Source organism: Nothobranchius furzeri, chromosome 5, assembly GCF_043380555.1.
Source record: "Nothobranchius furzeri strain GRZ-AD chromosome 5, NfurGRZ-RIMD1, whole genome shotgun sequence".
NCBI lineage: Eukaryota > Metazoa > Chordata > Actinopteri > Cyprinodontiformes > Nothobranchiidae > Nothobranchius > Nothobranchius furzeri.
In genome coordinates, this window is record NC_091745.1 from 64,644,081 (window position 1) to 64,670,723 (window position 26,643).

At 40.5% G+C, this 26,643-nt stretch overlaps 1 protein-coding gene across 2 annotated transcripts in view; it reads right to left on the bottom strand.

Annotated features, from left to right (window-relative positions):
* agmo (alkylglycerol monooxygenase) overlaps positions 1-24,817 on the bottom strand; it is a 99,350-nt gene extending 74,533 nt beyond the window's left edge. For both annotated transcript variants that reach the window (XM_070551008.1, XM_015949824.3), the window contains exons 1-3: positions 24,044-24,817; positions 13,722-13,852; positions 8,321-8,472 (exon numbers count right to left, since the gene is read on the bottom strand). In XM_070551008.1, the coding sequence (XP_070407109.1) occupies positions 8,321-8,472; positions 13,722-13,852; positions 24,044-24,163 (403 nt within the window). In that variant the 5' untranslated portion in view covers positions 24,164-24,817. The remainder of the gene's footprint in view (positions 1-8,320; positions 8,473-13,721; positions 13,853-24,043) is intronic.
* Between the last annotated feature and the right edge of the window lie 1,826 nt (positions 24,818-26,643).

The window sequence follows — 26,643 nt, forward strand, 5'->3', positions numbered from 1 at the left end:
AAAAGAGGCCATTATAGTCACTGGAAGTGGCATCTGTCTTCTGTGTGCCCCAGGCTTAAGTCTCTGGATGACACTATATTATACACCATGTTTCTTTCTACTTTAGCACGTGAGGACAAACGCATTTACTGATTTGTAACAAACAGTTACAAAGCATTTACCATTCATAAACGTTGCTGTTTTACACATTTACATCTTCAATCATTGCCAGTGATGAAGGGGAGTCTGATGTTTTTGTCATTTTGCTGGAGGTTGAACGATACGACCAAGTACCTGTTCGAAATTTGCGCTCCCAAGGTTTGTGACCCTATTGGCCATCCGTTGGTAAGGTCTTACTCAAAGACAAAACCACTGCTTGCTTACAATGATTTAAGTATGTACTGCCCCCATCACCAGGAAAAATACACAAAGTCACTTCAAAAGTTCATTATTAGTGGTATTATACAAAAAAATGCAATATTTTTAAAGTATTTCTTTGTGTTGAAGTTAAAGGATTGACTCTAAGGACATTACAGTAATAAAAAAGAGACTACCAAAATGTTAACTACCTTTTTACCTAATTAAAAGCTTTTTTTTTTCTTTTCTCTCATTTAAGGTCATTTGAGGAGATAATGATACCATTTCTACACTTTCTAAAGATGCTCTGATGTTTTGTTGGGGCTATATGTGTAGCAGCTGCAGTTAGTGCGGTGAGACGACTGCCGTGTAAGTACATTACCTCAAATATAATCAAAGCCCAGACAGCTGAGTGGTTGATTAAAAGCTTGAACCTGGCTGGTGTTCCTTGATATAGATGCTGCTCCGAGGCAGAGCTGCCATTAGTGGTGTTTGCGATAGAGGTTAGAATAAACAGAATCAGCAGGCCTGTCAACAACACAGCCACATCCGAAGCTAGTCGGCTTCCCGCGCACCAAAAACCATCTGGTTCTGGGACAGTTCAGGTTAAAAAAATAAAAACAAGTTTGAAAATACATCTAGTTACGAAGGAGGCCTGCGGTGGAGATGAACGAGTGGAGAAGTGGGTTAAAATTGTTTTATTTTTGTGTCAGTCATCGAACTCCTGAACTAATGTATTTATAAAAGGTGGCTTTGATGGCTGTTAATACATAAACCTGTGGTGAGAGGGTTCATGGGGCTCTTATTATTTCAAATGGCAGATCTGTCAGACAGTGAAAACTTGAATCTAGATTCTCCTGAAAGTAAAATATAATCACGAATAATGTAATAAAGTTGTTTATTATGAAAAGGCCCCAACCAAATATACCAGATAGATTTTGGGAAATGAACCAATGATAAGAACTCATGCAAATATTTGTATTAGAAGACAGAATGAAAAGGCACTTTATGCAAGTCCTTGTGTGCACAAAGGTCATTAGACTGTCTGAATTTCCAGATTTGACTCAACTTTAACCGCAATCGCTGTTTGTCTGCGCTGATTCCAGACATGTGTGTAGCAAAGGCCATAAATAAGCTCTTGTCACAGACTTTTGCTGTTGCTTCTATGAAGGAGGAATTCTGAATTTCATTAGGGTCCAAATTAAAATAAGGCCAACTGATTGGGTCGGTTTGGTTTTCCTTCTCAATCTGCAGTTATCTTTAAGATCTGTGTCTGGCAGCAGAAATCCCCAGCAGCAATGTCTCCACGGCATAGATGGCATCAGCGCACATGACTGCCAAGCCCTTTCCACTTAATTATCTTTGAGCTATCCTTTAATGTTGAGGTCATGGGAGGAAAACTATGAAATTACCCATAAAACTAGTCAAACTAAAAATGATGTTTCATAATGAGGTAATATAATCTTGGATTTCCAAGCCCAGAGTGTATCTTTGCCCTTTTATGAGCTTTCATATTGTAGTTTTCTCTTCATTGTGCAATTTTTTGATTTATAGCTCTTGTGCTTCAAAATAGGAAAAAAACATGCAAAAAGTCTGCTGCTGAACACTGGATAGAAAATATCATGATAGATAAAGCAGAATAAAGTAAAAACAACTCTCAAAGCGAAACAACATTAGCTGCGCATGGCTATTTCAGTTCACGGGGCTAAAGTCTCCTGCATGTTGAAACTTTTTGGTTGAGTTTTCCTCTGGGAGCAGCTGGAGGTCAAAATTTGGTTGACAGAGACGTCGTCAGCTGACCAGAGTGAGGAATGAGGATCGTGCCGGTGCAGTCCTGTGGTTTAGGACAGCTTTTCCTTTGGTAACAAGCGGAAAAGCTTATAATATGTCCTGAGTAAGTGCTGAGACTGCCCAGCATCAGTGGCCCCACAATGTTCCGTAAAAACAACCCAACAGACTGGAGAAGGAGGCAATTAAAACAAAAATATATTTTTTTTTTTTCTCGGTGGGACATGATGTAAAAGTAATTATTTGCTTCAAATGGCAGACACTTATCATTAAGGGTAGCCTAGCAAGCCAGACTAAATAAATAAATTTATTATTAAGTCTGGCAACGCTCCATTGACAGTTTTCGATTGTGAGGCGGGTTCTACCATTGTCTTTCAAACGAGCTCTGCATGCTACTGGACAATGAACAAAGTGACGTACTCACCGCAACAGATGTTGGAAAACGGGGCAGTCTGCTGTTCAAGAAGGCAAACATACATCATTTTTCTAAATAAAAGGACTTAAATGCATCTATCTGCTCCTTCCAATAAAGCCCAAGTCCTAATAGTCCAAAACTGATGTAAAAACTGTTCCAAACAAGCTGTCGCCCTCTTGTTCCAATCTGTCGCATCATTCTGCCCACCAGACGAATAGAGGGCCCCGATTGGCCCACAAAGCGGATAGAGCACTGTGATTGGCCCACCATTGTGGACCAATCCAAGTGCACTACCATTTGAAACCCATATAAAGAGCTGTGATTGGCCCGCCAGAGTGCTGCTAGGGGCCGCTGAGGTTCCAAAAGAGCGTTCCTAAACCAAACTTTGCAAAGCAAGAATTTGGTAGTTCACTAGGCCACATTAAGGGTGCAATTTGTCTGCATTGTCAGACAAGTTACAACAGAACAAATCATTCTCAAGTATATGGGTTTTTTCAGAGTTGGACCAGAAAATGCTCTGGAGATTGGAATCGGCCAGTCTTCTGTATTTTTCCAATAATGCACCAGTGTCAAGCAGCACTGTAGATTCAAACATTTCTCTTGGTTTGTAAACTCAACATCCTAATGAGTGTTAATAATAGCTGTGTTTCCGGGAGATTTTTGGGATGGGGGCGGGTGGGGCGGGGGTGGGGGGGGACCTGAAATTGGTCCTCTCAGTTGTTGTGTTTCCGTACAACTCGTTCCTTTCAGGAGAAGACGTCAGCGTATAGCGGCTGCTTCGACAATGAGTGATGTCACTGATCAGCACCCAAAAAAAGTCCACGAATATTAATAACAATACATTTTTACTCTGTCAAAGCTTGGCTAATCAAGTCGGAGGACAAGGAGAGCTGCTCTGTGATATAAAATGTGGCGTTCAATGACCAGAAGAAGCATTGTTTTGTATGAGACAACAATGCCCCGTGAATTGTCTTTTAGCAAGTATTTTCACTGCATTTACCAGCAATGGGAGTTTTAAAGCAGAATGAATGCTGCTTATTTTCTTTCCTTTCCATTCTGCTTCACCAGCACTCTTCTAATTTTACAAACGCCATTTGTTTTCGTGATGTCTGATGATGTCACTTCCTACTGAATTTCAACCAATCAGGATGAGTTAACCAAAAGTTCGGCTCAGTGACTCTGCCAGGCCATTTCAATTACCTTCCCCTGTTCAGGAACTCCATTGGTTCCTAAGAATGGCCAAGAAAGTGGTCCTTTCAGCCAGATCACTGAAGCATGAACACACACATGCCGGGAATTTCTGGTAAAATTACCCTGAAGTTCTAATAATGGAAACACACCTAATATCATGCTTTCCACACAAAGACTTTAATTCTAGGGTCATAATTTTCTACTTTATCAGAATTTCTAAAACATGTTTATTTTTGTTATTTATTGTTTTTGAGGGTAGAATGCCTTCTCCAGGTCAAGAAAGAGGTCCTGCTTCAAGTGAACGGGTTTAAGTATCTCAGGGTCTTGACAAGTGAGGGAAAGATGGAGCACGAGATCATTAGGCAGATTAGTGCTGCATCTGCAGTGATGCGGGTGTTGTGCCAGTCTATTGTGGTGATGAGAGAGCTGAGCTGCAAGGTGAAGTTCTCGATTTACCAGTCGATCTACGTTCCTATCCTCACCTGTGGTCACGAGCTTTGGGTAGTGAGCAAAAGAACAAGATTGTGGATACAAGTGGTGGAAATTAGTTTTCTCTGCAGGGTCTCTGGGCTCTTCCTTAGAGATAGGTTGAGAAGCTCGGTCTTCCTGAAGTGGCTCGGAATAGATACGCTGCTCCTCCTCATTGAGAGGAGGCAGTTAAGGTGGCTCGGGCTTCTGATTAGAATGCCTCCTCGATGCCTCCCTGCTGAGGTTATCCAGCACATCCAAACGGGAGGAGACCCAAGGGAAGACCCAGGACATGCTGAAGGGACTATGTTTCTTGACTAGCCAGGGAACGCCTTGGAACTCCCCCGGGGGGACTGGCCCAGGTGGATGGGGAGAGGGAAGTCTGGGCATCTCAGCTTAGGCTGCTGCCCCCATGACCCGACTCCGGATAAGAGGACAAAAATGGAGGGATGGATGTTCTTTGAGATAAGTTGGAATCGGCCAAAATCCGTCTAAGAAGGTCTTAATTAGAATATATAGCTTGACTCCCACCACCACATATGTTTTCTAATTTTTCTTGACAAATAGTGTCATTTGTACTCCACAAAAAAATCATACAGATAGAGAGGATCTGAAAAAATAGCATGTTCGCAATAATTTGATGTTTTATCTATATAAATTAAAAATCACCTATTTTTCCTGCTATGTTTGATAATCTTGCTATCTCTGAACTGTTTTTAGAACCGGCCGGGCTCCTCAATAATATGTAATGAATAAAGCTTCCCAAAACATTAGATCACATTTCCTGCTGCAGGAACTTGTGGTTTAGGGATAATGAATAGTTTCATATGAAATGTGCCTCAGCTAAAACCTACACACATGCGGAAATCGCCATGACGATTGTGTCACAATGACTGGACGCTGAAACCGTCTCCAAGTGTGTGCCAAATCAAAAAAGGAGAGGCGAAAAAGACCTCCAGCATCCATAAGAGATACTCTCACTCACCTCAAAAACATGTCGGCCAGTCCGTGGCGAGCTGCTGCACACATTTTAAAAGCTTAGGTCTAGCCAGATGCTAACATCAACACGGCAGTGGTGGACTTTAAAACTACGAGGCCTGGATGGCGGCAGGCAGCTTGATGTGACACTGACACACAAAAGCATTGCTCTGGGCCACAAATACGTACTTTTCATTGGGTTTGCTGAGTGGCAGCTGAGCATCTGGCACATGCTTCTTAAGAAAATGTTAAACCGCTACTTTAAAAACATACATACGTATATTTTTCTGCTTTTTCACAGTGTAACGCTGGACGTTGCCGATTCAAAGGCATCCCTTCACACAGCACAGACTTAAGACCACAGTCCTCCAGAGACCAAGGCCTCTCACATCTGCACAGCTCTGAAGCAGCTGGATGTAACTCAAAAATAATTGCTTCCTCTACAGTGTCCAGGAAAACATGATGCGAATGCCATGTTCATGACTCCTCTCCACAGGGAAGGCAACTAAATCAACATTTTAGAGCCATTTATCATCAGCAAACTTTGTAGTCGTTGTTTGGACTGTGTGAAAGCAATGATAGGCGGTTTGATGCTGGTAGGTAGTAGAGTTATATTGGCAAAGACCTGAGAACACAAACATGACGCTGAAAACTCACAATCTAACCCTAATCTTTGAAGCGTGGCATAGAAGCAGCTTGTTTGCCATATTTTGATAAGAACCATTTGAAACATGCCGAGCACATGTAGAGTAAAAGATTAGGCAGAAAATAAACTTTGAGCATTTAAAAAAGGACTTGAAAAGGTTGTGACTGTTTTCAACGTGGACGCTAAACCAACTCAAAACCCTAAATCTACTGTACTTCAGAAGAAAGCCTTAAGAATTATAATCACATGATTATCTTCCTATGAATGAAATATTTATCAAATGGCATGCTTTAAATTCTCATGACTGACTAGAACTCAGGATGGTTTTGTAGCAGAATGAAATAACTGTTTTCTGACCTAAAGGTCAGGTCTGCTCTGCTCAAGCTGGGGAGACACAGTCTCCCTCAACAACCTAATCTCTCAAGGTCTCATGCCTCTCGTTCTAAACTGTTTCACTTCCTTTCCGGCTCAAGACCAAGACAGAAGACTCTACTCTTCTTTTTAATAAATAATTAAATAATGACAGTTAGTCAAATAATCATGTGAAGCCTAATGTCAATCAATCTGTGAAATGAGAATATTAATTACTTGATATTATAATACTGTAATCAGTAGTTTTGTACAAGAATTAACTTGGTACAGAAGCACTAGACACTCCGATCACAAGTAATGTTAAAATCACATGACACATTCCTTTCGTCTCTCCAATCAGAGCTTTCCTTTCTGACGCGTGTCATGGTCTGTGCGGTGTTTATTTTTGTTGTCAAATTCTGATTCGACCACAAATCAAAACATCTGAATTATAAAACTAATTCCCACGCCACCCTTAACTCAGTTCAAACGTTCTAGAGTTTCGAGCCGGCCACTCGTAACTTTTTAACCACAAAGAACCTTGACAAGCTGGATAATAAAACCTGCTGCAAGCTACATCTGAATGCAACGCAGTTCAGAGTAAAGCTGAACTCACTGACCCTTCAGGATCCCGCCGACGCTGTCAAACACCTGTCGCTTACCTGGAGGCAATCCCAAGACTAGTCTGTCGTACCGTATGCGGTTTCATCGGCTCCGGTACCAAAGGGGGGTCCGAGGACCTGGCATTCTGGATCTACAACGGAGGTCTCCACCAAGGGTATGTGGGGCAGCAAGATAGCGTCTGAATGTGGTTTGAAACTCCGACTGTAGTTTAGTGCAAACCATTCTCTCCCACACAGAACTAATGCTTTGCCGGAAACGAGAGTTCTGATAACAACATTCCACATTACACATCCATCTTGCCTCATTCACACCTAGATCCATTCATCACACAGAGTGTTTAGAGTTAGCCTTGTTTTAAATTGTTTAGAAATAAATCTTCTTAAACTTTAAAACTTGTTTCTCTCTCTCTTTTGACTGGGTTAATACAAAGTGTTACCTAATCCCTGCAATAAAAAGTTCCAATCTTCTGTTTAAAGTAATATTCAAAGATCCATCAAATTGATTTCATATTTGCTATGGAATCTCACATTTTATGGGTCATTACTTAAAGAGCAAGTCACCACCTACCAGATGCTTACTCAACTCCCACTTCCTGTTTGAAAAATGCAACAAATGCTGTTGCCTAGCAGACCCAGAGGGTGGAGCCGCTAACAAATACACATTCACGACATTGTGACATCATAATGTACCATCTAACATCATAGTGTACCTCTTAGCCAATAGCGACAGCAGATTTTAATTCAAATGCAGTGCTGAGTTTTTACATGACGGTGCAACACTGACAGTTTTAGGCAGAATATTTAAATTTTAACTAAGATGCACTAAAGTGCCGAATTATTGACTACACGTGTCTGCAGCACGATCAGACACTCATTTATATAGTTTATCAGCAAAAAAATGTTGATTTGGAGTGACTTGCTCTTTAAGATGTAACTAACGAATCATTACAATTTTTACAGTGCATAAAGCTCATAATAAACTCCTAACATTAACTAAAGTGGTTTGAAATAAAAAAAAATTGTATAAATTAAAATAGAATTGTTTATTTTATTATTTGTTTTTTCATGGAGGGGGTGTTACTGATAAATGAGATGATGCAATTTTGGTTTTGTCTGATTTTGATTTTGCACACAGACCTCTGGTACAATGTTGTAAGAAATAATTAGTGTTGTTAAAGTAAACAGAGTAAATCATTAGAGAAAGGGTGGGATTAAAGTTTGGGCTTCATCCTGCTCTTTTTGTCAAAATTAGTAAGAGTTAAATAGTAATGAGTAAGGACACTCTCATCACCATGTGGTCGGAAATCAGGCCCGATCATGTGATATTCAAAGGATCCAAAGGACACGATGACTGCAACAGCCTGAGCAGGACTTGAACCTGCAACCCTCAAGTTACTGGGCGGGCACTAAACTCATCTGCCACCACCTCCCTACCAACCTGTCTGTGTGAAGGAGAAAACCACACATCAACTACAACTAACCATCAGGAACTCCCTGTGACTATTGGGTGTGATGGTTGCGTACCGTGAGCGAAGCGGTGAACCCAGTAGTAGCAGAAGTCCACTCCTAAGAAGGCAAACCACCAAGTCCAGGCTGAGTCCCAGGGCAGCTCAACCAGGCGGAAGTGGTCCCACACATACATGTAAGCCGACAGCTCACACCCTCTCATCAGAAGCCTGAAGGAAAGAGGGGGACAGTTACATCTCTTTCTGTAAATCAGTCCATAGACTCTTTAATTCACTTTTCACCAAGAGGACACGCAAGAATTCTTATGTTTGTCTCTTCTTTAAAGTTAGACTAATGTAGAAATGTAGAAAAGTCTAGAGCCCAAAAAGATTGCTCCTCAAAAGGAGTGCACTAAGGAGGATACGATCAGTGGAGTGTCTAGAAAATCTCTGTTGGGGTGGCCAAGTAGGGGCACAAATTTGGACATGGGTGGCACAGGCAAATGGCCCATAACCTCGAAAAAATTAAAAACATTATTTGTAATCTACTATAAACAAAAATAAAGGCAAAGCACAATACCAGTGGTGAAATTTTCGTCTTCGTCTTCCTCCGCTTATCCGGGTCCGGGTCGCGGGGGCAGCATCCCAATTAGGGAGCTCCAGGCCGTCCTCTCCCCGGCCTTGTCCACCAGCTCCTCCGGCAGGACCCCAAGGCGTTCCCGGACCAGATTGGAGATGTAACCTCTCCAACGTGTCCTGGGTCGACCCGGGGGCCTTCTGCCGGCAGGACATGCCCGAAACACCTCCCCGGGGAGGCGTCCAGGAGTCATCCTGACCAGATGCCCAAACCACCTCAACTGACTCCTCTCGATATGGAGGAGCAGCGGTTCTACTCCGAGTCCCTCCCGAATGTCCGAGCTCCTCACCCTATCTCTAAGGCTGAGCCCGGCCACCCTACGGAGGAAACTCATTTCGGCCGCTTGTATCCGCGATCTCGTTCTTTCGGTCATTACCCAAAGCTCATGAACATAGGTGAGGATTGGGACGTAGATCGACCGGTAAATCGAGAGCCTGACTTTCTGGCTCAGCTCCCTCTTCACCATGACAGATCGGCTCAGCGTCCGCATCACTGCAGACGCCGAACCAATCCGCCTGTCGATCTCCCGATCCCTCCTACCCTCACTCGTGAACAACTCGGGGGAGAGGTCCTACCTCAAGTGGAGGAGTTTGGTGAAATTTTATTAATAGTTATCTATGGCATGTTCTATAAATAAATGCATAAATGTATTACCATTAAATTGGGATATTCTTTAACATTGTAAAGTCAGAATTTTTCAGAAAAGAAACCTAAGTTCAAGGCTGTCAGAAGCATTTAAAATGGGGGAGGGTGCACTTTGGATGAAGTAGATTTCATTTCAAGCACCATAAATTATTTAGATGTTTCTTTTATGTTTAAATTTACAGAGTTTAGCCAGAACTTCTGGCAGCATGTCGTTACAAGTGATTATTTCTCTGTTCTGTTATTCACAGCTCTCTGTCTTCCTATACACTCCTCTGTGTCCCGGAAGAGGACCAGAGACTGATCAGCAGGAGCTCAGGAGGAAGAGCGGGTTGCCTCCTGATCGGAGGACTGATGGATCGATCCCAGCTCCTGTGAGAGGTATTCTGCTGTTGTGTCCTTGGGCAAGACACTTCACCCAACTTGCCTGTGTTGGTTGTCAGGGGGGCCGATGGCAGTCTCACCTCTGTCAGACCGCCCCAGGGCCGCTGTGGCTACATAGTAGCTTACCATCACTCACCCATCGGGTGACTTCTGGTCTGCAACTTTTCATTTATTTAGATTTTTAAATGCAACTTTTTAAAACACATTTTACTTATGACTTTCTCCACATATTTGCAACAATATCACCAATTACTTTAATACAAGTTTTTAAAGAACCAACGGAGTGAGGCAAGTTTTGCTCACTGCAGAAATAAAAGCACACACGGAGCATCAACAGTCAAATGAAGCCACTCCCCACCACTCCTCTGTGTGAGCGTGACCGTCAGAAGGCTGAGCAAATAACCTGTGAAATAAGCCTTTCTCTGTGGTGGACAACACCAGGTTCTGGCCACAATAAATTAATAAATACATAAATCAACTCAACACGCAAAGTTGTGAGAATTATTATATATTTTTTATTTATTTATTTATTTGTTTTGTTTTTTGCTTTTTTGAACTTGTGACAGTCTGTTGAGTTTTAACGTTTTAAATCTAGATTGTTACTGACAGCAGCTACATTTAAGTTTCAGTTTCCCTTCTGACTGAATCACTGCTGCAGCACGTTGGTGTAGGTGTCATCTTGGACATGATCATGCTGAGAGTTTTAATTGAAAAACAGCTGGATGATTCTAGTTATGTTGAAGACATTTTGCCTCTCATCCTTGAGGCCTTATCCGATCCAACACGTTGGTTGTGAGCAGGAAGCCTGTGGTCGTGGTCAGAAGCAAACACACTGAGAGTTAGTCTAAATTAAGGTGATGTTACTGCTCAGAGAATTAAAGTTTATGTTGAAGTTCAGATTATTTCATCAAGTAAGACCTATGGTTGGCTGGCTCATTTAAAACATGTAACGATTTAGGATTCTGCCTCTTGAAAGACTTGGAATCGGGAATCGATTGAAACCAGAATCAAAAGAAAGAATTGGAATCGTTCAAATTCAAACAATGTCCAACCCTACCAATAAATTGATTAAATTAATGAGAATTATCATCCAAATTTACATGTTCATGTTTCCTGCAGGATTAAACATGTGTAACATTATCTAAAATTGTTTAACTTTTTTGTCACAACATTTTCTAAATTATGAAAAAGTTTTGTGTCATTAGGAAAACTTGGAGTCACATGTAAGAGTTACTTCAACATGTCATGTGTCTTCAGGATGATACAGCATCTCAATCTCATGATTTCATGCATTTTATTTATGAAAACAGCCAAATTGTAAACTCAAGGCTTAAAGGCAATGGGATTTGGGACATAAACCTTAATCCAGACTTAAGCGAGAAATTAGGGAAATAAAGAAAATGATTAAAAAAAGCTCGTCTTTAAACAATACAACTTTTTTTCTGTGTGACAAATACAGAAAACTGTATTAATGAAATGAGTTCAATGATGAAAGGTAAATGGGACCCTTTTCATCTTTAGTAATATATAAAGGAATTTCTGACATTAAAAGAGTGTGCTTATTAAAGCGGCTCCACTTTTCCATTCAACAGATTATAGAAAGAAAAATCTGTGAATGGGATCTTATGACCAAACTCTTGACCACATTAACCACAGCTTCAAGTGGAAACTGAACATTATCAACAGCTGATGCAACAATTACAAGCTCTTGTTTTACGTAGGCTACAAATGCGTTACGCATGTGGTTAATATGTGCTATCGATTACTGGATGGAAATCTTCTGACTCCAGATAATAACATCCGCTTTTCCCTAAAGTGAAAACTTTATCAGATAGGTCAAGATTCTTCACATATTTTTCTGCTAAATTCTACAGGATTAAAATATTCTGAATTCAATATATTTATTTATTTATTTATTTATGTTTTGTCCAGGGTGTCCCACCTGTCCCAACATCAGCTACCTGTGACGGTTCATGACAACAAGCACGTGACAAAGAAATGTCCTCTGATTCATAACAAGTTCTTACTTTTTCTTTCAAACACCTCACATTTGAGTTTAATTTTCAAGCACTTACATAAGGGGGACATGGTATGCTAATCTCCTTTTTGCTTCCTTTTGGATTGCCATATCGGTCTATACGGCCTCAATAAAACATCCAGATGCAAATAAAAACAGTCTATCAATTTTTATTTAGTGTTTAATAATTTTTCTATAAAAATGCTGCCATCTCCAACGTGAATGATTACCTTGTAAGTGAGCAAAAGCTCTGGCGCTCATGTTTCAGGGTGTAGAAAACAACCAAACTGAATCTTCCTCATTAATACTCATGATATACAAACATCCTTCTCTGGTTGGAAATATAACTCTTCCACTGTTTTCATTTGTTTATCTTTCTTATAAAAAAAATGCAACATTGATGTTTTGACTCGTCAAATAACACAAAACTCCAAAAAGTTGCTCCATACTGTGAAGTTGCTAATGCTAATGGTTAGCTTCTACTAGCTGAGACATGCTCTGTGTTTTCCTTCCTATGGGTGGTCACAAGCCAACGTTGGCACTAGAGGAGCAGCGACTTTTTTCTGAGACTTTCCTGTTCATCAGAACTCCCCACCTCAAAGCAGCCAATCAGGGGATGGATGGGCATGGCCAGCGGCAGCTATTTTTTCTTAAAGCAGTAACAAACCACACCTCATCGTGTCACCGCTTTTGGGGACTGAATAAGAATGACAGTGTTGGAGGTCCTGCTTGATGTTTCAAAGATCAAGCCTCACCACTGTGTGCAGGCCCCAGGGCACATAGACACCAAGGTAATAAACCATTAAAACCTTACTAGAGAAGATCTGTGTACATTTTAAAACAGGAGTGGGGAACCCTGGTCCTCAAGGGCCGGTACCCTGCATGTCTTTGCTCCAACACTTCTGATTCAGCGGTTGATTCACCTGTTCAGCAGCTCATCAAGCTCTGCAGAAGCCTGCTAATCACCTGCTGATTGATATCAGGTGTGTTGAAGCAGGGTTGAAACTAAAGTATGCTGGATACCGGCCCTCGATGGACCAGGGTTCCCCACCCCTGTTTTAAACCATTGATGATGTATCATGCTCTGTCACACAAATTGTACTATTAACGCAACACAAGAGTTCATTTACAATTCAAGCGATTGCTTTTAAAGTTGGTTTCAGTTGTTTTTAAGCTACAAATTGCACCAACTTCAGATTGTGTAGCAATCTGCAGCCCTCTTATGACCAGAAACCACATTTAGCAGATTTGCGGAACGGATAGGTTCCCTAGGTAGAGCTCTTAATCTGCTTTATGACCGTTAGCTGTTTACTCTGCCGATGGCTAATATAAAGGCAAGCATTTGGCTTTTTCGGTAAGAGAGTAATGTCTTTGGAGGGGAAGCAAAGACTTAAACCCAACAGTGGCGCGGCCGACACTCATTTGAGAAAGATAAAGGAGGCTATGAAATCATATTTTATAATATTTTTGTAATACTATATTTTTTTAGTGTGGACCTTTTTACTTCGTGGTTTATTCAGTGTCAGTAGGCTCAGGCTAGTGCTAGCTCGATATTAACGCTAGCTACAGCAGGCTGCAGTAGGGTTGTTAACAACAGTAGTAATTTCACTTTCAACCAGTAGAAAGGAGAAACCGGAAACTCTTTAGTGCCGCTTTAATAAACGTCTTTAGACCTCACAGGGACCTTGCAAAAACCTTCCACATTTTGGTTGGTACCTTGATTTTCATCCAGTGTCAAGTGCAGCTTCTGCTCCTGAAAATATCCAACCCATAATTTATTCATCGGATAGTAGGACTTACAGGGGGAGCCTGGAGATCATTCCTGCAGAGATGGAGGTAAGACCATCGCTGATGGTGGCCACCGAGCCTCCCGTCCTCAGCACGCCCACCGCCAGCTCAAGCACCATCAGTCCAATAAAGAACGGAGTGGCCTGCACACTCAAAGAGACATAAACAATGGTGAACCAGCACTGAAAGAACAACACCGTCTCAAGTCCACTGTTGTTTTTATCAGTTCTGCTGAGTATTTCTTTTGGCAGATGAGCTAAAATGCTGCTTAGAACTTTCATGTCTTGCGGGTCCATGATGTTTGTTTCACAGTAGGAGGCTGGAGCAGTGGCTCTAAAGCCACAGTGATTTGGCAGGTTGGAAAGCACAAACATTTATTTGAACAAAGCAGAGGTGAAGGTTGAAATGATCCCAGTGGATAAATTACACATCAGTGCTAACAAACAGAACATTTCCATGTTTCAGATGGCAGCCAAACAAAATAAAACAAAGAGTAGACACCATGTTAGGATGGTTAGAAGCAAAAACACAGGCAAAGAAAGCTGAAGGCTTTCTCTAAGTTTTGGTAAAGCTAATTACACACAGTATAATTCATATGAACAATAAACTAGTAGAAATCAGATAAACAACTTTGTTTGTTTGGTGGGAAGTTTTAACCTAATGTGTGCAGGTGTGTTCATCATATCTCTAACTGGAACTTGTTTTTGACTTTTTGGTTTGAAAAATAAACACATAATCATTCTACAGACAATATACAGGAAAGAATAAATGCTATATTTTTTTTTCCTATTTTATGCAAAAAAGTAAAAACTAACAGAAGATTGTAAAAAGTCTTGAAACTAAACAGATCACAAAAGTCAGACTCTTCCACCCAACACCATGTTCTGAAAGTCTTTGTTTGGGCATCGCTGAATGGTGGGTGTGGAGTTTCTAAGTAATAAGTGACTGGAAATAACTGATAGCAGAAAATTATAGAGGACTTGGAGTAGCAGGATGAGCCCAGCTTCAACCATGAACGATCCAATAAATCATTAACTGCGTGCCAGTTTAATGTATAATCATTATGTGTATCTAGTGATTTATCTAGGTCAGGGATAACTAGACTTATGGGTTTGTGTACAAAATCTGCCATTTTTCTACGGTAGACTCAGAATGGATGTTCAGTAAGGGTTGTTGTAAAGCAGTTTCGCTCCTTTTGTGAATCATTCTGTAGATGTTAGGATTAGAGCCAGTTGGTCCAGCTTTTTTTCAGGAAGAACGTAAATTTAAAGTTGATTTATTCATCTGAATCAGCTGTATTTGTAACAGGTGTGTGTGTGTGGGGGGGGGGGGGGGTCCTCTTTGAGATCAAGATAAACTAATGAAAACAAAAATCAGATAAAATGGGGCAACATGTATTTAATAAAAGGATTACTTTAGGCATCATGCTATTTATGTTTAAAGGAGCAATATGTATGAGCTTCACAGTGAAAAAAACATCACAAAACAGCCTAATGTCTCCATCGTTTTGGAAGGAAAGTTACTTTGGCATTTGTAATTCAACACCAGCAGGCAAAAATTTTCAGAGTTGTCTAAAAAACTGACACCAGTAAACAGGAGCGACCGAGAAGTTATTACTGGTTCCCCTAAGAAGCCATGGTATCTTTCTGTTTTACTGTAATGTTTAAGCAGGCTAGAGGCTAATGTTAAGCTAGCAATGCTAGCAGTAAAATAGACTCAAATAGTAGGCTCTAAAATATTTCAAGCTACTTTTTCAATTACCAAGATCTCAATATTGCAGTGAAATGTCTATGTGTGCAATGAATTATGAGTCAATCATGGCATTCTACTTCCTTTAAAGAGTCGTTCAGAACTATAACAGCAAGCTAACAGCAAGACGGCAAACAACCACACTTCCTCTAGTACCAAAGGTAATAAGTGCTCCCTACCATGAAACACCCGACTGCTAGCACCAGATATTAGGGATGCACGTTTTCCTAAATTTCTTTAACCGGTGATTGATGCCCTTGACGGTTAATAACCGGTTAACTGGAAACCAGTTCAGTTTACTGTGCCAAGTTCTGCCAGGCTCAGTGCATTGATGTGAGGCTTATTGTGCTCCAAGAATGAAATATTTAAGAATAAAATGCTCTAACGCCAGCTCATTGCTAACCGCTTCGTGCTTGAGCACTTTTGTTTGATCATGTGACAAGCTAATTTCTTCTTCTGCGGTTGAACATTTTTGATAACAGCGCTATTGCACCCTCTAGTGGCACAAAGTATATTGCACCCAGCGCAACAGAAGGACTTGATGCAGTCAACTGGGTAGGGCTGCAACAAACGATTATTTGGATAATCGATTAATCGGATGGGGTCTCGACACGATTAATCGATTAATCGGATTATATTGGGAAATTTTTAAAAACTGCTAGGGAAACGTTATTTCTCTCCTTCCTTCACTTTATTTAACACAACATTATTAGAAAACAGTTCAATAGCAGAAAAACAACATGCCATCACCTAAATTGTCTTATAAGGTGTATAGACAGAGACCCTAAGCTACATCTATCTGTGACCTAAAATGCTTGGTCCAAGTTAAACAGCTTAAGGGCAATTCTCATCTGTTTTGTTTGATCTCATCTGTTAACATTTATTTTAAATGTAATTAAACATAGGCTGTGAATTAATCAAAATTGATCACCATTTCCAAAAATGACTGAAAAAATACCAAATAAAACAAAAGTAAATGAATGCCATCCTCCTTGCGATGATGCCCTGGGCAACTGCCATAAAGTCACATCAAGAAATGCTGCTGATCATTCCAATGATCCCAAATAGACTCACATTAGGCCACATGAAAGCAACTGAACCCAAAAATATATTAACCAGTATATAACTGCACTCTCACACAACACGCCTGCAGCAACAGTTAGGACTCCTCCCTCCCTTTTAAAAGCGTTTTTGCTTCCGAGGACATTGTGGTTGTAAAACCACATGCTAGTAGTCTGGCCCCGGTGTGATCAACCAGTTTCTGCGGGAATGTGACGGCGGAACCAGGGCCAGATTAACACTTTGTTGTACCCTGCGCAACAATATTCAAGGGCTCCATCATCACAACCCAAGGATCACCATAATGTGGTCACATACAGAATATTTTACTGTAATATGCAGTAAATTTACTCAATACTTGAATGCCTAACAACACGTGACCCGCCCAGAGTAACCTTTGACCCACCTCGTGTGGACTGACCAATGAGGAGAGGGTCTTAACTTGAGGCCCTCTCTTCATTGGTTAGTCTGCATGAGACTGACTCTCAACTGACGTTCAAAGTCATAGGCAGCGAAGCGTCTCTGTGCAGCGCAAAATCCCGGGTGGACAGTTTGTTTAATATAGGGTGATCATATTTCCATTTCCAAACAAGAGGACAGGGGATCTGTGCCTATGACGTCACACTATGGCAACGCCACACAAACCATGTTGGGACCCATTTTTTGTAAGAACTAAATTAATATCAGATTCTGCCAATAAAAGGGCTCTAAAAAAATTCATATGTAAATATTTTGCATATTTAATGCAAAATCTCATTTTTCTGCTTTAGTGCTGCAACAAGGTTTTATTAATAATAAATTATTATACCTTTTGTTTTACTACAGCACCGGTAAGCTTCCTGTGCACAGATTATTAAGGATGCTTGTTTCAGCTGTGAGATTAGACGATAGGATCAATGAAAAAATAAGTTGTCACACACTCCATGGAAACTTTCAGAGAATCCACAAATAGTGGCTTTCAAATGGTTTTGTTACTTTTTGCAAGTTTAGAAAAGAAGCAGATGAGACAGCATGTCTGATAATTTAGTTTTTCATCTGATAATATTAGAACATGTCAGTAATGTCTGAGGGGCTTTTATAAACACTGTATAACTAACACTCATGGAGAGGGTATGAATTACACAGAGGCTTCTGGGGAGCCCAGTTATGGGGGGGCATTTTGCCTTGGCCCCCAAAATGTCTTGAAACGGCCCTGGGTGTGTGACTGAGTTTTGAAGGTGATCTGAATTGTATCAGATGTATAAATATGACATGTGTATAACTTATTGTTTTATACAGGTAAAAACGTGTAGTGGAGATAAATCTACCTACATTTTACTTTTCAACACTTTGTTTTGTTTTCTTGTTTTTATTTAACTATTTTCCTGTCCTGTCTGTCTCTCATCTTCCTGCATCTCCTCATAATTCTCCAGAAAATCTGTTGCCTGGATTCTTACCTTTTCACCTCATCAGTTACTTTTGAGCAGATCAAAGGGATCTCCTGACCGCAAAGCGCAGAGTGCGTTTCGATGCTGCGTGAGGTGACATCACCACAGCACAGGTGATGAGCTCCGCAGTAGCGCGCTTCAGGCACAAATAAGACAGAAAATAGAGAACATGTGCAGACAAGAACGATCGTGTGCTAATTATAGTTTTTTGGTTGCGCCACTTTGAGAATGGACCGTGCGCTGGAAGCAGCTGCCTGGATCGCTGCGCAACAATGCGGAACCGGTTCGCAGCAGCACAAAGTCTGCAGGCTCTCCCTCGCGCTGATCTGCCGGTACCGGTGTTCTGATAAAACATCCTACTTTGACAAAACGTCCTACCCGTAGGATAATTTTACCGTGTCCTCTGATAAAACGTCCTACTTTGACAAAACGTCCTACCCGTAGGATAATTTTACGCTGTCTCGTGCCTCGTGACAAACTGCCCTACTTTGGCAAAATGTCCTACTGTACGTAATTTATGCACATTTCTGCTGCCAAACAATAATTCCACCACAAATTTAAGTAGGTATGACAGTTTACCACTTCACTTTGCCAATCAGAGTATGTTTGTAGCTGATATTCATAAAGCCAGTACGGTTTGACACTTCTTTTTACCCATTAAAGTGTGCTTGTAGGTCATATTCACAAAGGTAGCATGTTTTGGCACGTAATTTTTATGCTTCTAGTTTATAATAACAAAGGTAGCATGTTTTGGCACATAATTCTTATGCTTGTAGTTTATAATAACAAAGGTAGCATGTTTTGGCATGTAATTTTTATGCTTGTAGTTTATAATAATAAAGGTAGCGTGCTTTGGCACATAATTCTTATGCTTGTAGTTTATAATAACCAAGGTAGCATGGTTTGGCACATAATTCTTATGCTTGTAGTTTATAATAACAAAGGTAGCATGTTTTGGCATGTAATTTTTATGCTTGTAGTTTATAATAATAAAGGTAGCGTGCTTTGGCACATAATTCTTATGCTTGTAGTTTATAATAACCAAGGTAGCATGGTTTGGCACATAATTCTTATGCTTGTAGTTTATAATAACAAAGGTAGCATGTTTTGGCATGTAATTTTTATGCTTGTAGTTTATAATAATAAAGGTAGCATGCTTTGGCACATAATTCTTATGCTTGTAGTTTATAATAACCAAGGTAGCATGGTTTGGCACTTGTTTGTAGAAGCAGTCTGCATGCCAAGGTGCTTAAGTTATACAGCTGTCACCATTGAAGTGATTGGAACACCTGACTATATAAACTTTGACAATGAACTCACTCCATTATAGTTACAGTATATATTTACTGAATATATTTACAGATGCATATATTTGACATTTATAGATCCAACAGAACACAGGGACAAAGAACTGAAAAAGAAATTTAATGTCAACTGTCATACCAAACCAGTAAAATCTGGAACACACTGCATTTAGCGTTTTGTGTGTGCCAGTGTGTCCTCCGATTGGAGATGAATGAAACTCATGAAAAATCTTCCTGGCATCATCCATGGTTTTTACTACTCTTCTGGTTCCAACAAAGAGTTCTCTATCTGCAGTAAAACAATATATATTTAGAATTTAATGTAACCACATATATGAGTTGTTAGGATTAACAATAAATTACTGACCCTTTTGTTTGAATTTTGAGGCATATCTTCTGAGGTTTTGCCTCTGAGCCTTGTCATATCCTGAAGGGTAGGAGCCCGCAGAAATGAATGTGTAAATCTCTTCCCACTTCTTCTCCATATCTATGAATGTAAGTAGACATTTTCTTCTGAGCTTCAATATGTGCAGTTAACAATGCAAATAATTTAACTTATTAAATAGCGACATTACCGAAACAGCCTTAAAACACCGAAGCTGCGGATTCAGAAGTGTTGTCCAAATACCACATGTCCAGTAACCACAGCAGACTTAACCAAAGCTGCAAATTCGACAGTTTTGTGCAGAAAGCAGATAGCGACTTTACTTTAATATTGACAAACAATCACAAAGGCTTAAATAAATCAATAAAAAGTACTAATACTTAACTACTTACCTATTTTCCTGCAAATCTGACAACGGAGTAGCATGAAATCACAGCCGGATGCGCTTTGCTTCCTTTTTGTGTTGTGCGCATGCGCGCACATGCGCAGGAACGACGGGTAGGACGGTTTACAGGGTAGGAGAAATTCCCGGAACACCGGCTCTCCCTCGCGCTGATCTGCGGCTCTCCCTCGCGCTGATCTGCCGGTACCGGCTCTCCCTCACGCTGATCTGCCGGCTCTCCCTCGCGCTGATCTGCCGGTACCAGCTCTCCCTGATCTGCGGCTCTCCCTCGCGCTGATCTGCCGGTACCAGCTCTCCCTGATCTGCCGGCTCTCCCTTGCGCTGATCTGCCGGCTCTCCCTCGCGCTGATCTGCGGCTCTCCCTCGCGCTGATCTGCGGCTCTCCCTCGCGCTGATCTGCCGGTACCAGCTCTCCCTGATCTGCCGGCTCTCCCTTGCACTGATCTGCCGGCTCTCCCTCGCGCTGATCTGCCGGCTCTCCCTCGCGCTGATCTGCGGCTCTCCCTCGCGCTGATCTGACTTGCTCTGGTCTGCGCGCAACGGCGGGCGGGAAAGGGGGGGGGGGGGGGGGGGGTCGCTTTTGGAAGAGTTGTGCGACACAACGAATCGATGACGCAATTCGTTGCCAACGCTTTTAGTAATCGATTTTCATCGAATTTATCGATTCGTTGTTGCAGCCCTACAACTGGGCATAACTATTTTACCCGGTTATAACGTTAACGACAATTAACTGGTTAACTACATACATCCCTACCAGATATGACAATGTATTCATCTACATATCAACTCACAGTGTATAACTCAACTTTGCTTGTCATCTAGAATCCTCCAACACTGGTCCGTAACCGGCAACAGTCATGAAACTCACAGGAGTGAAAAAGTGAGTTTTTGTTTAGAAAAATGGGCTGCAGTGCCCAGATTTGACCACAGGATGTCATTCTAACTTCATATTGCACCTTTAAGCCTGAATGTATCTAAGAGCCAAGTATGACTCAGTTTGACAGTAATTTTATGATAAGTCACCCTAATATTTCATCTTCTAGATGTAAATGGACAGGCTTCTACAGTTTTAAGTTTTGGGCCTTGCTGATGTTTTTTCTGTTGCTGATTTTTTATTAGAAAGACTCATTGTGCATCTCATAGTGCTTAAGAGTTTAAATGTTTTAGGAAACACACTGCAATCTTTATAAACACCAATCAAGTTCCAGTAACTAATTCTGTTAATGTTAAATCTGCTGGTGTTTCTCTGAGGCTAACATACAAGACAGAACAAGCAGGGACGAGAAAGGAGACAAATTGACACAGTGTGATCATCAAAAAGTTTGTTTATTGTTTTTAATTACTGTAATTTGGGATTAAAAGTGAGTTAATCTCCTAAATTAAGAAAATCTTCTGCCGCCTCAACCGATACAAGCAAATAAATGCTAACTACAGCAAATGTTTCAAAAATCATTGTTGCAAATATTTATAATAATAAAAAAAATAACCCAAAGGCTAAAACAATGAATGGCAGCTTTTATATTTCTGACACTTCTGAAAACATGTAAAACTTTCTAATGGGTCTGTCAAACATGGAAGAAATTATTGAGGGACGGGGTTAGAAAACAGGTCGTAGGTGTGATTTCAGCAGCGCGGCTGGTTAGCCTCAGTCAAAAGCTGCAGTGAATGAAAGCACGATGGGACCACATAGGAGCACATGTGCAGGTGGGTTAGGAGGGTGTGTGTGTGTGTGTGACTACACTAACATGCAGGTGTGTGTGCACAGGCAGAGGCGTGAGCACCACTGGGGACCTGCGAGCACACGCAACGTTCCAACATCTGGCAGCAGACTGCAGAGCTGCAGCGAATGGGCTCAAAGCGCTGCAGACCTCCCGCAGACCCGCAAAGAAAGGTGATCAATCTGGACGCCAGCTTAAAACCTACCTCCATTTTTCTGTCCAGCAGATACGTTTTACTTCTGCAGCCGTCAACTCTTGACAGCTTTGGGCAAAAGTTTTCCGCACTATCAGCATGGCGAGAAAGAAGTTTGGGTGCCTTTTCCATCATTGTCCTTCTTTTATTTCTTTTTTTATAAAGAGTAGAAGGAGTCACCGCTCATCTGCGTGGGGTGCTGGATCAAAAGTAGAATTCAAAAAGATAAGAATCTGCACACTTCAATCAGTGATGTGAGAGCTTTATTTGTCGAGCTTTCAGTCAGAGACCTTCAGGTCAAATAAAGCTCTCACATCGCAGATTGAAGTGTGCGGATTCCTATCTTTTTGAAATCTCTTTTTTTATATAAAATATTTTTTGCTTATATGTTAGATAATTAGAAGATCCTTCTTTCTGATTTGTGCATGAAAACATCCTTCCTTTTGTTTTCTGTCATCCTAACACATGAACAAAACATCCCAGCAAAGCCTATTTAATACGGCAGCACATTGAGAGTTACTGGTTGTTGTGGTGACTAATAATGAGTTTTTATTTCAGTCTGAATTCAACCATACAAGCAAACTTTACATTTGTAGACCAGATGTTTGCATTTTCCCAAGCAGCCCTTTTCTAAGGTCACAGATGACTGATGCTGGATAGAAGACTACACACTTTTATCACTGTTGTCTGAGAATTACTGTGTTTGCTTTCAAATCACTGAGTCGCTCAGAGACCTGGCAACCAGCAATAAACCTATAACTCTCAACAACTCCCACATTAGACGATTGCTTTGTTGTTAATTAATTTGTGGGATCACAGTACAACAGTGAGGAACAATTCATGACTCGTCACAAAACTGTAAACAGGTCCGGCACGCCTATGCAAACTTCCATCACCGTCGAGCTTGTTTCTTTAAGCCCGGCTGGTGGATTTCAAGCTCTTCTACAGTGGGAGTAATTAGTGTCCTCTCCAGATGTTCCCATAAAAACAAACATGTGTTGTTAAAGCTGCTGCAAATTTTTCCAAAAATAAAGGGTAATTGAAACTCTGCTAAATGACACACACAAAAACTAGAATAAAAAGGAGAATTCGCAGGTGGTACTACTAGAATAAAGTGCATTTTAAGGTTTTTCCATTGAAGGGAAGCTATTTTGCTTCTAGGTGTTTTTTTATCAACTTTGTGTCTGTAACCGGATTTGAATTTGCGATGAGCCAGAAATTAGGAACACTTCTCTATAGCTGCATGATCAGATTAATATCTTTGTTTTATAATAAAATTCCCCTGCACAGTCATCGTTGCATGGACATGCATATCAAGTCTATATCCAAACCACATCTGTAGGATGTCCAAACAAGTTCTTTGCATAGTGGGAAAAGTCATTAAAAGCCAAAAAAATACCTGAATAAAACGTTTAATATTTAAGTTTAAAAGTAGATCTGAACCAGTAGAACATACCTTAAATAAAAGCTTCTCGGTATAAAATTATTTAAAAGAGAGTTTAATACTGAATAAACATTTATTTTTATATTTACTATTTATTTATACTATACATATTAATGACTCTGGATCATTTAAAACATCAAAAATTAAAAAGGTCTTATTTTTCGTTTTTCATTAAAACACTTTCTATTAAGTTTACTTAGAATTTTATAATTTTTTCATTATTATTAATATCTTGCTTTACACAAGAAGGATGAAAGCCACGAAGGGCTTATATATACATATAAGTTGTATATATAAAACAGTTTTCCTGTCTATTCTCTTTTGAACTAAATTTTGATGAAAAATAATTAATTTTCCTTAATAATCTCTCCTCTACATTCAGTAACTATTTTTGATCTGTGGTTAATAATTGTTGTCGCTCTGACACTGAAAGCACTCAAATACAACAGAAATGCACAAAAATATCATCATAATCATCACTTTTACAGTTTGGGGGCAAATTATCATTTGTTTATGCATTTTATTTAGTTGCTCTACAATGACCTGCACAACGTTGTTTCTACTATTTTAAACAGATTAAACTACATTATTTCTTCTTCTCTGCATAACTCACACTAGAGAAGATGGAGGTGGAGGAAGGGGCTACACCCACCTGCTGCACATATTGAGGAACTTCTTCGACTTTCTGAAAAGATGACTCGTTCGGCGTGAGCATGAAAAACAAGGACCGGAACCCCCGGGACACCGAACCGGAGCCCACTTCCACAGCCATGGTCGTTGCAGGGAGCTGAGGTTACCTGTGCAGGTGTTTCCAGCGCAGCGACGCTCCTTAAACTGCAGCTAACGCTCTTAAGTTTTCAGCATTAAGAAGCCTGGTTTGCTGTGCCTTGGTTTGAGGGAACTAGGTCAGCTGCGTCACGGAGCGCGTGCTGCTGCGGAATAAAGTTGTGACTTGTAGAAGAACCGGAACCGGGACGGTTTAAATCAGCCGTGGAAGCTTCTGACTGTTTCTATTCACACATTAATCCTCCGCGTTTTCGACGCTTGTTTACTTTTGGTTTCGGTGTATTCAGGACTGAATAACACTTCTTATCGTTTTATCTCGCGAGATTTAGCGGTTCTAGCTGTTACCTAAAATGCTTTGAGATTACTTTAGCCTGTCTGAAGGTTTTTGTAATATGTTCAACAGCATGACGCAGTTTCTTTCTATCAGCCAGCTGTTACATAAGTTATATAACCTCTCCCTGCTAATTAGTGACTAAATAACTTTAACTGAGTACAGAACGTTCCTTGAGTCTTTGTCACAAGTTTTTCTTAAAAAAGCTAAGTAGTTAGAAGCTTTTCACATGTTTTATTATATTTATTTATTTATTTATTTATTTTTGGTTGCAGAAAGATGAAAGAAATGTGTCAAGTCTTATAAAGGACTACAATGCTGCAATCTTTCTTATGAGCTGTCAAAAGATTATTGAAAATAAAGTCCTTATTTATAAAATATTCTGTCATTAACTCTTACAAACAGCAGCCTGACCTCTCCAGCACCAGGAGCTGGCTCTGCCCTGCTGCACCAACCTCACCTCTCCTCCCTGCTGCAGGCTGCTGAGTGGGAACAGCTGCTCTCACTCCAGCTGGTTACCTTTTTACACAACATAAATAAAACACTTTAATTATAACAACAAAACTTCCTGCAATAATTCTTATGTCAATCCTCCTTCACACACGCCATCATGAGTCGGGGTTGTAACATTAACAATTTTGTGGATTGAAAAAAAAATTGTATCAGTCACAAAATAAACCGGGAAGCTGTACATTAATTGTGTTTATAAAGATTTATCAGAGTTCTTATAAGAGCTTCTTTGGGATGTTTGTTCTGTTTATCAAATGACATTTTTGATTCTTTTTTGTACACTATGTAATAAAAATTAGTTTTTACCCTTTTTGTTAACAAGTTTCGGCTAGTTCTGTAGCCTTCATCAGAGCAACGCCAATGTTGGTGACCAGTGGCGTTTTTACCATTAGGCATAGGTCGGCGGCCACCTGGGGCCCCTGTTGGGGAACCCCTAGCCCTGACTGCTGGCACCCTGTGTTAATGCCACAATTAACTATTCCTTTAAGACGCCGATGCACAAACAGGATGTGGTTGCTAGTCATTCCACTCCAATCCAGTTGGTGGCAGTAATGCATCAAATTGTCATTTGCCAATAATACCTAGCTGCAGACGCAGCCCCATCAAAACACGCCCCCGACAAAACACGCCCCCATGTGCCTGTTGAGCTACCCCCGAGCTCAATAACGGCGGCCCTCCCAGCGTGCGGGGAGCATCCCGCTGTCAGCTCCAGCAGCTCCATGTTGGGTAATTTGTATTTTCCATAACCCTTTACCTGAAATAAACACACCAAATACAAAGAGGAGTTCATTTTACACTGTCTCATAAAGAGTGGAGAGGAGGCGAGGCACAGGAGCTGTTTCCAACGTCTCCCCCACCCCTCTCAGTTCAACAGAGGTTTTTATTGAACAATGGGATGGAGGGCGGGCCTTCCTTGAGTTTCAGAGTTACAGACTCATCTCCTAGGAAACCATACAGGTATTCCAGAGATAACAGCACAGCAGGCTTACAGAGGAATCATTTACAGAGGAACTACACAGTCAAAATACACACACAACTCCCCAGCTGACTGGTAACTTAATCAACATTCTTCAGAATCAGCTGACCGGGGTAACTTAATCAACACATATTGTTTGGACCTTCATCTTGTCTCAGGAAGTTGGGTGATCACAGAGGCCATTCTTCACCACTCTAAAATGTGATCAAAGAAGATCGATGACCTGTTGTTTAAACAAATGCTTATCATGTCCTGCAACGTTCTTTAGGCCTCAAAAAGGTATATTAAATACAGAAAATACCTATCACTCCACACAATTGAAAGAATAAGTTTATACAGAAATAGTAATAATGTAATTAAACAGACAGGACTCCAGGTTTAAATATGAATTTTTTTTTTTTGCATACACACTTTATGGCCATCCCCAGTGAGATTATAAAACACAGATACCACCAACAAATAATCAGTTGTTGGACAATAGGCACAACATACCTATGCTTACTTAAGTTAGCAGGTGAGTAATGTATGTGCAAGTGTTTATTTTAAATGCAATAAATTAAATATCTGAAAAAGTCATTAGTGGTAATTGTTTTAATTAACCCCTTAAGCCCACTAGCCTCCATTTTTGGGAGCATGCCTCCTACAGCAA